The sequence below is a fragment of the Urocampus carinirostris genome, chromosome 3 (genome assembly GCF_059441175.1).
Source record: "Urocampus carinirostris isolate Australia breed hairy pipefish chromosome 3, RoL_Ucar_1.0, whole genome shotgun sequence".
Lineage (NCBI taxonomy): Eukaryota > Metazoa > Chordata > Actinopteri > Syngnathiformes > Syngnathidae > Urocampus > Urocampus carinirostris.
In genome coordinates, this window is record NC_142351.1 from 36,753,822 (window position 1) to 36,767,787 (window position 13,966).

Sequence of the window (13,966 nt, forward strand, 5' to 3'; positions counted from 1 at the left end):
GCAGATGACATGGTGCTGTTGACTTCCTCAGGCCGTGATCTTCAGCTCTCGCTGGAGCGATTCGCAGCCGAGTGTGAAGCGGCCGGGATGGGGATCAGCACCTCCAAGTCCGAGGCCATGGTTCTCAGTCGGAAAAGGGTGGTATGCTCCCTCCGGGTCGGGGAGGAGGTCTTGCCCCAAGTGGAGGAGTTCAAGTATCTTGGGGTCTTGTTCACGTGTGAGGGTAGGATGGAACGGGAGATCGACAGACGGGTCGGTGCAGCGTCTGCTGTCATTCGGACCCGGTCTGTCGTGGTGAAGAGGGAGCTGAGCCGAAAGGCAAAGCTCTCGATCTACCGGTCGATCTACGTTCCTACCCTCACCTATGGTCATGAACTTTGGGTCATGACCGAAAGAACTCGATCCCGGATACAAGTGGCCGAAATGAGTTTCCTCCGCAGGGTGGCTGGGTTCTCCCTTAGAGATAAGGTGAGAAGCTCAGTCATCCGGGAGGGACTCGGTGTAGAGCCACTGCTCCTTCCGCGTTGAGGGTAGCCAGTTGAGGTGGCTCGGGCATCTAATAAGGATGCCTCCTGGACGCCTCCCTCGGGAGGTGTTCCGGGCATGTCCCACCGGCAGGAGGCCCCGGGGGCGGCCCAGGACACGTTGGAGAGACTATGTCTCTCGGCTGGCTTGGGAACGCCTCGGGGTCCCGTCGGATGAGATGGAGGAGGTGGCTGCGGATAGGACGTCTGGGCTTCTCTTTTAATGCTGCTGCCCCCGCGACCCGACCTCGGATAAGCGGAAGACAATGGATGGATGGATGAAATTAGGTAGTTTAACATGTTATATTGTACATGTGTTTCGTTATATCATATATATTGTTAATTAACGTTTTTTTGTGAGATAAAGAGTTGCTCGACATGAATGAGGTATATTATAAAAAAAAGTTCAAAAATTAATTAGCTTGGACGGTCACTGTAGAAGGAAAAAATACATGCAAATTAGTAGAATAATACATTTTCTTATTCCAATTATTAATTCATTTTTCGTTTTTCATTTTCTCCTTTTATACCTCCTTTTTTTCTTAACTTCTTTATACAACATAATGATTCGTAATATAATGCATCAAAGCAAGTGAGCCATTTGAGAGATGGCTCTCTTTAATGAGTTGAGCCGAAAAAGCCGGTTCTCTAAAAAGAGACGGACTTCCTTTCACTGCACAACTACCACATGAAATCCGATGTTTTTTAAGACCACATGTCAAATTCACTCAATCAACCCGGCCTGTTGTTTTCAGATCAGAATGACTTACGGCGTTTTAATTCAGGTTCGGCCATTGCAACTTGATGATTGTATCCAAAGAAAATTCAAAACTATGTTGTAATGTAGGCCTACTGCTCTGCTTTTGCTTTGTCCATGTGTAATCGGAATGATGCATGATAGCAAATCCCCAGGCGGCAGACGCATGTGCACAGTAACATCAAACCGCTCGCTTCGTTTGCAACGAAAAAAACGATACAGAGATAGAGGCTACACTGGGGAACTCGTTTGACTTGATTGATTTGCAGTTTCGTGATATTAGGTGTATGCCGGATCGTACCCATAATTGACAAATTTGCGTTTTTCTGTACAGATTTTCTTGTACGTCGTACACGTCTTACAATGCATAATAAACGTACTTTGTACGGCAAAAACGTACAGGTTGACAGGTATGTGATCATAGACTCCAAGGTCACAGAATTTTGTCGTTATAATGAAGATGATCTATGCGACAAGATATCAACTCACCTTTAAGAATAGTGGACTAGTTTTTGAAAAATTCATAACATGTTGGTGCATGCTGTAAAAGGGTGTGGTGTAAATCACGCTCTGAAAACAACACTATATCTATATACATATCTCATCTCATTAGGTGCACCGCTTATCCTCAGTAGGGTCGCGGGGGTGCTGGAGCCCATCCCACCATCCCAGCTATCACTGGGCAGTGGGCAGGGGACACCGTGAACTGGTTGCCATCCAGTCGCAGGGCACACAAAGACAGACACTCGCTCATTCACACCTAGGGACGATTTGGTCCGGCCAAGTAAGCTAACATGCATGTTTTTGGCATGTGGGAGGAAACCGAAGTGCCCGGAGGAAACCCTCGCAAGCACGGAGAGAACATGCAAACTCCACACAGTAGGTCCGGTAGCTGGATTTGAGCCCACACAGGTTCCCAAGACCTTAGAACTATGCCGCACATGCGCTAACCACTGCGCCGCCGTGCTGCCCTATATATATAAATACACATATATATATGTATACAGTCTCTCATTTTTACTACACTACTATAGATACATATTATGTATATATATATATATATATATATATATAAAATACTTGCTTGTTTTTTTTTGTATTATTGTTGTTTGGTTTTCTGTGTACAGTGACCTTGGGTGTCCTGAAAGGCGCTTTGAAGTAGAACGTATTATTATTATTTTATTTTTATCATTAATGTTAATGTTAACAGGACATTGTCATTAAGCGCCTCTCAGTGGTAAGAAAACAACAACTTTATTTAATAAAAAAAACAATATTAATTGGATGAACAAGCAGAACTACATAAAAACTGTTATATAAATGTGCCTTTTTGTTAAATACTAATAGAAATTTGTATTCATTTTACATAGCATTAGGCTTACCTTGAGGTTGCTAACATAATTGTCTGCCATCTTGCTACTATGGGTACACCAAAATACAAAAATCTTGTGAAATGCTGGGCAAAAAAGTGAGAAGAAAAATTGAGCTCTCCGTAGTTTGAATTCTTCCTTGTACATTGTAGCACTTTTTCTGTTGCACAACGCAATACAGTGCCATATAGTGGTCAACTATTACAAAGTGTTCCTTTAAGGTCTAATTATTTAATCGCTTACGCTTTTTGAAAGGGTTTAGAAATACAGAAAATGTCCTCTTTTAAATATGCTGTTTGGAAACTTACAAGTCACTACAATTTACTGTTGTAAATTTGCACAAACAGCCTCAGGTCGGAATGCCTTTTTAAATTTGAACTGCACAATTCTTTGTCCGAGATCACAAGTCTCAAAATGTGACAGGTTTTGTTGAGATAATGATCACAAGCCAGAAATAGAAGACCAAACTTTGTACCATAAAATGAAGGAGTTGGATTAAAATGTCATGCTGACGTGACTGAAGATACAGTAAAGCGCAGTTCCAGGTCTTTTGAGCATGTAATGCCAAGAGCAACAGCAGCACATGATGTACTGTGGTTGCCAATGCTTTTTTGCAAAATATCTGCATATTTTACAGAAAAATAAAATTTGATTTTAAATACTTTCAAAATATTGGCAATAAATAGTTACTTTTAATGCAATGGCGAAACATTGTCTTATGAAATATAAGCTATTTTGGAACAGACTATACTAATAAGAAAGTAGGACACTTTGCTCATGAAAACCGCCCAGGTGACGCAACCAATCATGTTTTGTGCTATAGTTGTGGTGTATTCAACAGCCAGAACAACACCCCCACCCCCCGAAAAAAAAATTGTGGGGCACAATGATCTGGATATTTGAAGTTTGAGTCTTTTTTTTCACAATCAAGATTTCAAATGAGCTTCACTAATTGTATAAATTAATAAAACAGTGAAGGACCCCCATAGTTGTACGTAAAAAAGTACGCACCCTGAAGTTTTCACAAGATAAGATGGGGGGCACCGAATTCTCAGACTGGGGGTTGAAGCAAAACACATGTTTGCTGAGATGTAGTCAGAAATAGCTCTACAAGTTCATTCATGTCTCCTTTAATGTTTCGTAAGAGGTATGGTTCAGAAAGATTGTTTGAAAGAACATAACAACTGATGTATCATTTCAAAGTAGAGGTATATGAATTTGATAATGTGTTTGGAATATCTAGGTCTCTGTTAACATTTTGGAATTTCCCAATGCATTGATAGGATTTTTAAGTTTTTGCTGTTCAATGAACTCTGAGGTTTCTTCAAGTATCTGCCCTGGGACATGAACGTCATCTGGCATATTCTGCAAAGCGGATGATTCATCTGGGCCTTCACGTTCTGCATCCTCCTGACTTGCCAGGCTGTGAGAGTCGCACGGCTCCAGATTGCACGCCGTGCCCTGGAGGAACTGCAGGAAGTTCTCTTCGATTGAGGCCTCGCGGCTGGCCAGCTGTTCTTCCCGGCCGGATCCGGCCTGCTTATAAAGGCAGGCAAGGTGTCGGCTTAGCTCCTCCCGAATCTGCCGATTGAGGCAGCCATAGAAAAAAGGGTTGGAGGTGAAGCAGAAATAACCCATCCACGTGACCACGTCTTCCAGCTGGGCCAGGGAGGCGGGCGATGTAGACACCACGGCCGAGTACAGATGGAATGAAAAATAGGGCAGCCAACAGAAGAGAAACTGGCCTCCCACGACCACCAGAACCGCTGCCGCCTTCCCGCCGCCAAAGTTCCTTTGGGGGGTGCTGCGGCAACCAGTCCCCGCAAGACTGGCAGCCGCCGTGGAGCAGCTGCTGGCCGACTCAGACCGTTGTCTGGTCGTGTCCATCCAGGTGGGTAGCGGACCTTGGTGCATAGCTGCCACTCGTGCAACTTTGAACATGTTGCAGTATACCACCAGTATGATCAGCATGGGACATAGGAAATAGATAAACGTGAAAAAGACCATGAAGATCAAACGTGTGGTCTGGCCCCCTGCCCAGTGGAGAGAGCATCGGGTTTGAACGGGGACAGGCAGTGAATGAGAAGCCGTGGCCTGGTTGCCTTGGAAAAGCCACCCTAGCAAAGGCAACAATGACATGATGGCAGCTTTGATCCACACCACCACCAGTACTGCCACCACCACCCCTACCGTCATCTTCACCTGGTGGCGCATGGGGTGCACAATGTAATAGTAGCGCTCCACATTAACGGCGCAGATGGTGAGGATGGCGGCACTCACCAGGCCAACGCTCAGGCAGAGGTAACTTCGGCACAGTGCCTCGTCTGCCAGTCCCAGGTTGGGCACCATCCCCAGGGGCATCAGCACTAGTGCCGCCAGCAGGTCCACTAAACATAGGTGGAACACAAAAGCAAACTTGCGCAAATGTGGCGTTTTACTTATGACGATCATGACCGCCAGGTTCCCCACCACGGCCAGAACATCCATGAGGAGCATGGCGCACAGAGCCAAAGTCTGGTTAAGGTCTATTCCAGCCAGTTCTTCATTGGGGGGAGGTGACGAGAGTACCTTCAAGGAGGCATTCTGTGGGGGCTCCATGGGAGGACGGGTTGAGAGAGTCCGCTGAGTATCACGGGCCCATCACCCATCCTCCCCTGACGTAGGGCTATAAACAGGAGATCAGGAAGTTGATCCTCCGACACCGGTCCGTGAAATGAAGGTCTTCATTGGGCCGCGAGGATCACAGGGAGCATTACCCTTTAAAAGATGGCGTTGCTTAGAAGTTCCACCATGAAGTGTAAGCAGGCTTATCTGGAAGATAATTTAAGTACAGTATTTTAAATAACAATCGACAAGCAGTGTACAGTAGAAAAAAAGCAGTGACATTTGTGAGAAAAAAACATTCAATAACTCATAACAACAATAGAAAAATAAACAATTAACAACAAGGGCATATGTTTGCTATTGGCATTGGTAGGGACTTTTTTTTGCAAAAGAACTGTATGGATTTTTTTTACTTGCTGCCATCTCCTGGCCTAAGTCATGATTGCAGCCTCAGGAAACTCCCTCATGATGCGCGTGCAAGTATGTGCATTTCCTAGACGTGCAGGCCGCTTCTTACTCACACCTATTTTCATGATACAGTAATAAACAAAAAAGAGAGGAGCATGACATCAGTCTCCAACTCTTCCCCAAACCACATTCCTCCTATGTAATTATTCTGCCCCAAAAGTAAGATAAAAAGCAGAAAGGCATGGTGGAAATTAAAACATAAGGGGTCTTTGAACTCAGTCGGTAACAGACACTTAATAGAGAAAATATTAAACTTTCAACTTTTTTAAGGACTCCTTAAGCGACGGAACACAAATTTAAGTGATCACATCATACTGATTGTTTGATATTGGGGGGGACACGTCCCCTCCGTTGATGCCCAAACCACCCAGATTTTTAACAATAAATTCTTCCTACAAAAGGGATGTTTAGATGCTGCTATACATACATTCAAAATGAATTTAACTTTTCTGCAATTTCTGCTTTGGAAATTGCACACAACACTCTCAAGTCATAAGAATTAAAGTGACAGCACTTCGGGCTTCACCAATTCAACACCACGAATTCAAAACACCATATGTTCCCTTCAAAAGTCCAACCCAACTTGTTGAACTTTGTGTTGTCTGTAGTAATTGAAAAGCAAATTATTTTGGACCTCTCGTGGCCTGGCTTAGACAGTCCATGGCGGTTAAAGTTTAAAGCTCTAGTACATTTCCACATGCTGCACACCTGCACGGGCGCCTTTTTCCATCCGGCATGCTAGCTAGGCGCCTGCTCTTTTCCTGCCCACATGTACAGAGCTAGCGTCACAATAATAAAAAGGGTCAATGGGTCACAGTCACCTTCAGCCTAATTAAACGGAGCATAAACAACATCTCAGCATGCGCAACGAACACAGAGCGTCTCTTTAAGAATGGAATTTGCCTCTCGCGTCTTCTATCGATTGTTTTTGCCATCTTTTTTTCGTAGCGTGTTTGCAAAATACACACATGATGCTTGGGGTGTTAGCGCTACCAACACGGCAGGCAGTAAATCCAGTTGAAATGTTGTTACTCTTTCAGGGAAGCAACCATTTGTGATTGCGATCACAATGTGGCAGTGGATAAAAAGAAACTATTGTTTGGTGTTGTATAAAATAATTTTGCGTTTAAGTTAGAACAAAATCTTCTATCAATGTTTTTTTTTTTAACTGACAAAAAAAAAAACATACACAAACGCCAAAATGTTACCTTATTACAGTGGTCGGCAACTTTTTCTGTACCACCGACTGCTTCAATGTGTGATATCTTTCTCACTGCACAACCCAACAATAACATTAGTAATAATACAAACAACTACATCAATAATAGGCCTAAACCTGCCAATATCACAAAGGATCTAAATGACAAGGGGAAAATATTTCAATTATATCTCATCAGACTATTTTTACTCATGATACCACATGGCCTCGCCTTTTTTATCTTGAAGGTGCATGAGATTAGTCAATCTTTGTACAATGTTGTTCTGGCTGAACATATTCGCCATATGCTCCATTACAGTGGGTGCCACATTCTAAGACGTTGTAATGGAGCATTATGAAAAAAGGCAGGAAAACGTGATACCGTGAGTAAATATAGTGTGATAATGACGAGGCGATGAGTCCTATGTCTTCGACAAGGCTTTCATTACCATGATCCAGGCTTGAATTATGTTGCATATTATGCTAAACAATATGATATGCGTTATACGTCGACTGATTAACCATTGTCCAAATACTAAAAGGGAGCAACATTTCATGTCCGCATCTTCCTCTTACCCGGATTTTTCTATAAAATCTGCAAAATGTTTCAAAAATATTGTTTAAGTGTTGTCAATCATTCAACCCTTAATAAAATCAATTAAAAATATTATTTTGTATTTTAGATAACTTTTTGGTGACACGCATGCTCAATTCTATTGTGTCCCCAGTGCAAGTCAATCAACTTCCCCAAGAAAATTATAAAATATTTTTTTTCTTCAATAATTGGAAAAACGGCACTAAACATAAATTCATTTTGAAAATTAAATGTTAGCAATTTGGGATATGAGAATTAGGATACTAATACTATCATTCTATATTATTAATATTATAGTGATATTTTTAAATTCATATAGTATAAGTGTATATGTTTATGAACAAAACATAAAAAACCCTTGTTGGTAAAATGTTTGTTAGGATGTAACACATATAGAGACACCTTTTAAATAATAAATAAAAGTTGAGCTTGACCACTTGGTCTTTCTTAGTGTTAAACGTATGAGTTTTGTAATAAAATCGTAAAACCAGGAAATTTAGGATTCTTTCTTTCAAAACTCACGACACCAAAGTGTTGTTTGCAAAAAGATAATCACCCACAATTTACACGCGTAAAACCTCAAAAACGTTTACATTTATTTGGTAAAAAAAAAAAAAAATTCTTATACATATAAATAAATGGGTTTCTCTTGGCAGCCCGGTATTAAACAACCCACGTGTCGGTACCGGTCCACAGCTTTACACACAGCAGTGAAACTCGACCTCAGAGGTCATCGGAATATTCCCCGCAGTTTCTCTCAAGTGTAAGAATGGGAAACCACCTAACTTGTTCACATGCAAATGAAACAAATTTTCACTTTTACTCATAGCACACGCATTCATAAACAACATGAAACTAGAAGCAGACGATCGCATCCGATTTAGCGTTTGACCCAAATCTTTAATTCTCAATGCACACTCCATCAACAGAAAAGGATGTGTGAATGGCAATAAGTATGCAACATACCTCAGTTGGTCAAGAGTTCCTCACTTCTGCTCTGACGAGTCTGCTGTAAAAAACGATGAGCTTTATTTGATCTTTGTCCAAAACACACAGAAAGCACATTCATGCATTTCTACAAACAATGAATTTGTGAGTGCTGAGGAGGGGATGGAGGGGTCAAAGAAGAGTGCTATAGTCCTGTGTCTCTTTCTCACCTGCCCCCTTTCATCTTGTCATGGCCTCCCACTCCAAGCCTCCTCCTCTGAAAGACTGACCGCCTACACCCAACACAAAAACACACGCTCACACTTTCATGCACACATGTGGTGGCTTCACTGTGCGCCCGGGGCAACTAAATCAGCATGCAGCGCTCAGAAGCAGGATGGGTGGGCAGCCAGCATCAGCTTCACAGCTCCCCGCTGGGTCCTAGCGCTAAACTAAGTCTGTTTTATTGTCCGCTTTCCCGTTTCTATTAGAAAAAGGTTATTTAAGGGACGTGTGTATTATTCAGCGCCTTGTCGAGATAAAAAAACCTTCTTCGTAATAAAATATATATTGATTTAAAATGGAAACAAAGAATTACTTAGAGTGCTTTATTTCCCTACTAAAAATAAGCATACCTGTCATCCTGTACGTTTTTGCCGTACAAAGTACGTTTATTATGCTTTTTAAGACGTGTACGACAAAATCTGCACGTAAAACTGCAAATTTGTCAATTATGTGTACCATCCGGTATACACCGACTATCACGAAACGGCAAATTATTCAAGTCAAACGAGTTTGTCGTGGTAGCCTCTATCTCAGTATGCTTTTTTTCGTCGCAAACGAAGAGAGCAGTTTGATGTAGTGAAAGGAGGTCCGTCTCCTTTTAGAGAACCGGCTTTTTCGGCTCAACTCATTAAAGAGAGCCGGCTCTCAAACAGCTCACTTGCTTTGATGCATTATATTACGAATTATTATGTTGTATCAAGAAGTTAAGAAAAAAAGGAAGTATAAAATGAGAAAATGAAAAAACACAGATTTGTAGTTATCCCTTTAATCAGTATGTTAGCAACAATAATTTAATGCAGAAAATGAATTAATAATTTGAATAAGAAAATGTATTATGCTACTTAATTATATTTGCATGTATTTTTTCCTTCTACAGTGAACGTCCAAGCTACTAAATTTTTGAACTTTTTTTATAATAAACCTCATTCATGTAGAGCAACTCAGTATCTCACAACAAAATGTTAATTAACAATATATATGATATAACGAAACACATGTTGTCGCTTCGGGGTGGGTGCGGCTGATTGCCAATAAAATATTTTTTTGAATGAAGTAACTAGTAACTGTAATTAATAACCGTTTTCCCGAATTTAGTATCAATAATTTATTTTGTTTCTTTCATGATTTGATAAATTGATGATTCCCGGAGTGCCTGATCCGAGTAACCATGAAAGTACACATGTGGAGTAATCACAAAAGGGCGGTATTAAGTTCATAAATAAATGAAAACAAATGCTTTGGGAAATGATAACTTTCATAACAAACTACACTATTGCCTACAGCAAAATGTTCTAAAACATTGTTATATTTGATATTTAGATAATTGAAGCGGTTAAATAAAACCAAGGATATTGGCAATAATTGTAATTGATTAGGTCAACAAAATCACTTTTTAGCCTGGTGCTTGTATCAAATCCATCACTTGGCGTTGTGAAAGATGTATTACTTAAAGTTGGCTGACTCTGAAATGCTAACACATAATATTTTTTTTAGCCAGTGTTTATTTGCAGGGCTGTCATTTCATTATCTTCTATATATATATATATATATATATATATATATATATATATATATATATACACAGTATATATACTGGACTGTCTCAGAAAATAAGAATATTGTGATAAAGTTCTTTATTTTCTGTAATGCAATTAAAAAAACAAAAATGTCATACATTCTGGATTCCTTACACATCAACTGAACTATTTCAAGCCTTTTATTATTTGAATATTGCTGAATTTGGCTTACAGCTGAAAAAAACTCAAAAATCCTATCTCAAAATATTAGAATACTTCCTCAGACCAAGTAAAAAAAATAATTTTATAACAGCAAAACTAAATCAAACATTTGAAAATGTCCATTGATGCACTCAGTACTTGGTTGGGAATCCTTTTGCACGGAGTACTGCATCAATCCGGCGTGGCATGGAGGCAATCAGCCTGTGGCATTGATGAAGTGTTATTGATGCCCAGGATGCTTCGATAGCGGCCTTCAGCTCATTTGCATTTGTAGGTCTGGTGTCTTTCATCTTCTTCTTAACTATACCCCACAAATTCTCGATGGGGTTCAGGTCAGGGGAATTAGCAGGCCAATCAAGGACAGTGATGCCATGGTCAGTGCACCAGTTACTGGTGGTTTTGGCACTGGGGGCAGGTGCCAGATCATGCTGGAAAATGAAATCCTCATCTCCATAGAGCTTTTCAGCAGATGGAAGCATGTAGTGCTCTAAAATCTCTTGGTACACAGTTGCATTTACTCTGGACTTGATGAAACACAGTGGACCAACACCAGCAGCTGACATGGCTCCCCAAACCATAGCTGACTGTGGGAACTTCACACTGGATTTCAAGCAACTTGGATTTTGCTCTTCTCCAGCCTTTCTCCAGACTCTGGCGCCTTGACTTCCAAATGAAATGCAAAACTTGCTTTCGTCTGAAAAGAGGACTTTGGACCACTCTGCAACTGTCCAGTGCTTCTTCTCCATAGCCCAAGTCAGACGCTTCTTCCGTTGTCTTGAGTTCAGAAGTGGCTTGACCATGGGAATACGGCTATTGTAGCCCATTTCTCGGACACGTCTGTGAACTGTGGCTTTTGATACCTGGATTCCAGCTTCAGCCCACTGTCTTTGAAGCTCCCTCAAATTCTGGAAGCGGCTCTTCTTCACAATTTTGTTAAGGCTGCGGTCATCTCTCTTGGTTGTGCAGCGTTTCCGGCCACATTTTTCCCTTCCAACAGACTTTTTGTGGATATGCTTTGAAACTGCACTCTGTGAACAGCTTGCTCTTTGAGAAATTTCTTTTTGTGTCTTACCATCCTGATGGAGGGTATCAATGATGGTCCTCTGGACAGCAGACAGATCAGCAGTCTTCCCCATACTTGTGATTTAGTTTACTGAACCAAGCTGAGTGTTTTTAAGGCTCAGGAAACCCTCGCAAGGTGTTTCGAGTTAATTAGATGATTCAGGTGATTAGTTGAATAGCCTACTTGTATACTTTTTCATGATATTCTAATATTTTGAGATAGGATTTTTGAGTTTTCTTAAGCTGTAAGCCAAATTCAGCAATATTAAAATAATAAAAGGCTTGAAATAGTTCAGTTGATGTGTAATGAATCCAGAATGTATGACATTTTTGTTTTTTTAATTGCATTACAGAAAATAAAGAACTTTATCACAATATTCTAATTTTCTGAGACGGTCCAGTATATATATATATATATATATATATATATATATATATATTTATTCCCCCCCCCCTTTTTTTTTCTTCTCTTTATTATTTTTGTCGCACAACCATACTTGTGAGCGGGCATTTTAATAGAGCTCCCAAGACTTTTTGGTTTTGGTTTCGCAATCTGCTGTGACTATTAGGGGCTAAGAAATGCAACATGCCAATGAACGTCTCAAAAAGTTCCAAGTACAAGGTTTTTGTGGCGTACCCGTGTGTGTCCTGTGACTGCACTCGTGTCTGGGGCCTTGTTGCATTACAGAGATAGCAGATACTTTCACAAGACAGCAGCACCGATCACAGGGGAGGCAAATACAATGGTTTCCATAGCAACACTTATTCCAGCCTTTCCGCGTACAGCCGGCAGCCCTTCTGACAACAACCTTCACCATTAACCAGCCAAGCATCCTCCATCCCGACGGTCTATCCCAGGGTGATGACCAAAAAGGCTTCAGCATTACAATGTTGCCATCCACAGAAACTACATTAACACAAAGTTTTGTAACGCAAAAGCTTTGGGGCCTTGGTCAAATGATAAATATCCAGAACATACATAACTTATTACAACAAACTGTTTTTCTCTTCTAGGGACAATGCGTACTATTTGACCACTAGATGCCCTCTGGGTTAGCCTCATATTATGTAAAATAAATACAAATTTATTGAACTACAAGCATTTAAAAGAACACATTTATGATAGTGTGTGTATTTTAGGTTATTATTCAAATCAATATTGTTTTTTTTAATAAAGGACGTTTTTACCATCTGCCAACTTACAGGCTTCAAACGTAAAGCTGAAAAACTGAAGATTATTCCGAAGAATCTAGAACATGTGAGACACAATTGTGAAGTGGAACTAAATTATTTCAACAATTTATGTAATATTTAAAAAAAAAAACTAAAAGTCGGTGTTGCTAAACATTTGTCCCCCTGTTCTCTCAGCCCAGCCAACTGACTCCGGTTTCCCTCTTGACTTTTGAAGGGTCAAATGTCGACAAAAATGACTAACAATGACAAACAGAGCACACTCATCAGTCATTAAGTCTTAGTTTAACTGCATCTGCTCTGTGATGGGCTTGTAGACCCTGGAGAAGAAACAGCATTATGATGACAAAATAACACACCAGGCAGGTCCAGAAAAAAAGTTTTGGAAAAGTTCAAAGCAGGACTGGGATACAAGAAGATTTCACAATATTTAAACATCTCCCGGGGCACTGTGTGAGCAATAATATAAAAATTGAGAGAGCATTAAACCATTGCAAACCTACCAAGACATGGCCTCCCTTCTCAATTTTCGCCCCAAGAAGAAGAAAACTAATCTCAGAAGACACCAAGAGGTTTATGATCACATTGGATGACCTGCCGACAAACACATCTGAGATGGGACAATCTATGCATAATACAACTATTAGTCGTACTGGGCATAAATCTGCCCTTTATGGAAAAGTGGAAAGAAGAAAGCCCTTCCGTAAAAAAAACAGAAAAAAGGCATGTTTAGTCTTTGGAAGAAGCCACATAAGGAAATAAATAATGTTGAACAAGGTGCTCTGGTTAGACCAAAACTAAACTTTTGGTGATGAATGCAAAACGTTACGTTTGGCGCAGGAGTAACATTGCCAATTTCCTACAACCAGGAAAACACCAAGAAATTAATCAATTTAAAAAAAAAAAAACAACGTTTTTTCTAACCATAAATTTGAAGCCTGAAATATGGCAACACTTCAAAAAGTTCTTCCGGATGGGTGGGGGGAGACTTTTGGGGTGCAATACTTTTGCCATGCAAAACTGTAGGCTAGTCTACGGGAAAACCTTATAAATATTGAGAATCCTTCTTTATTTACATTATACAGTATTTAATTTTTTCATCCTGGAGCCTGTCCTCTAATCTAGTTTTAAACAATGCTCACTTAAAAAGTTCTATTCTGTATGTAAATCCAGGTATGACAAAACCCACATTAAGGGTGACAGCGCCATACAAAATAAGAAAAAAAACGCGTCACAAAATATTTCA

The 13,966-nt window shown here is 40.4% G+C and overlaps 1 protein-coding gene across 2 annotated transcripts; it reads right to left on the reverse strand.

The window, feature by feature from the left end:
• Nucleotides 1–3,759: 3,759 nt before the first annotated feature.
• gpr61 (G protein-coupled receptor 61) lies at nt 3,760–13,257 on the reverse strand. Of its 2 annotated transcripts, XM_088331673.1 has the most exons (4): nt 13,224–13,257; nt 8,674–8,736; nt 8,483–8,525; nt 3,760–5,462 (listed from the first exon to the last, which is right to left on the reverse strand). In XM_088331673.1, the coding sequence occupies exon 4, from the start codon at nt 5,247–5,249 to the stop codon at nt 3,891–3,893; it is 1,359 nt and encodes a 452-aa protein (XP_088187799.1). In that variant the 5' UTR covers nt 5,250–5,462; nt 8,483–8,525; nt 8,674–8,736; nt 13,224–13,257; the 3' UTR covers nt 3,760–3,890. The 2 variants fall into 2 exon arrangements, with proteins under 2 accessions (XP_088187799.1, XP_088187800.1); XM_088331674.1 differs by lacking the exon at nt 13,224–13,257 and having other exon boundaries at nt 8,483–8,522; nt 8,674–9,923.
• Between the last annotated feature and the right edge of the window lie 709 nt (nt 13,258–13,966).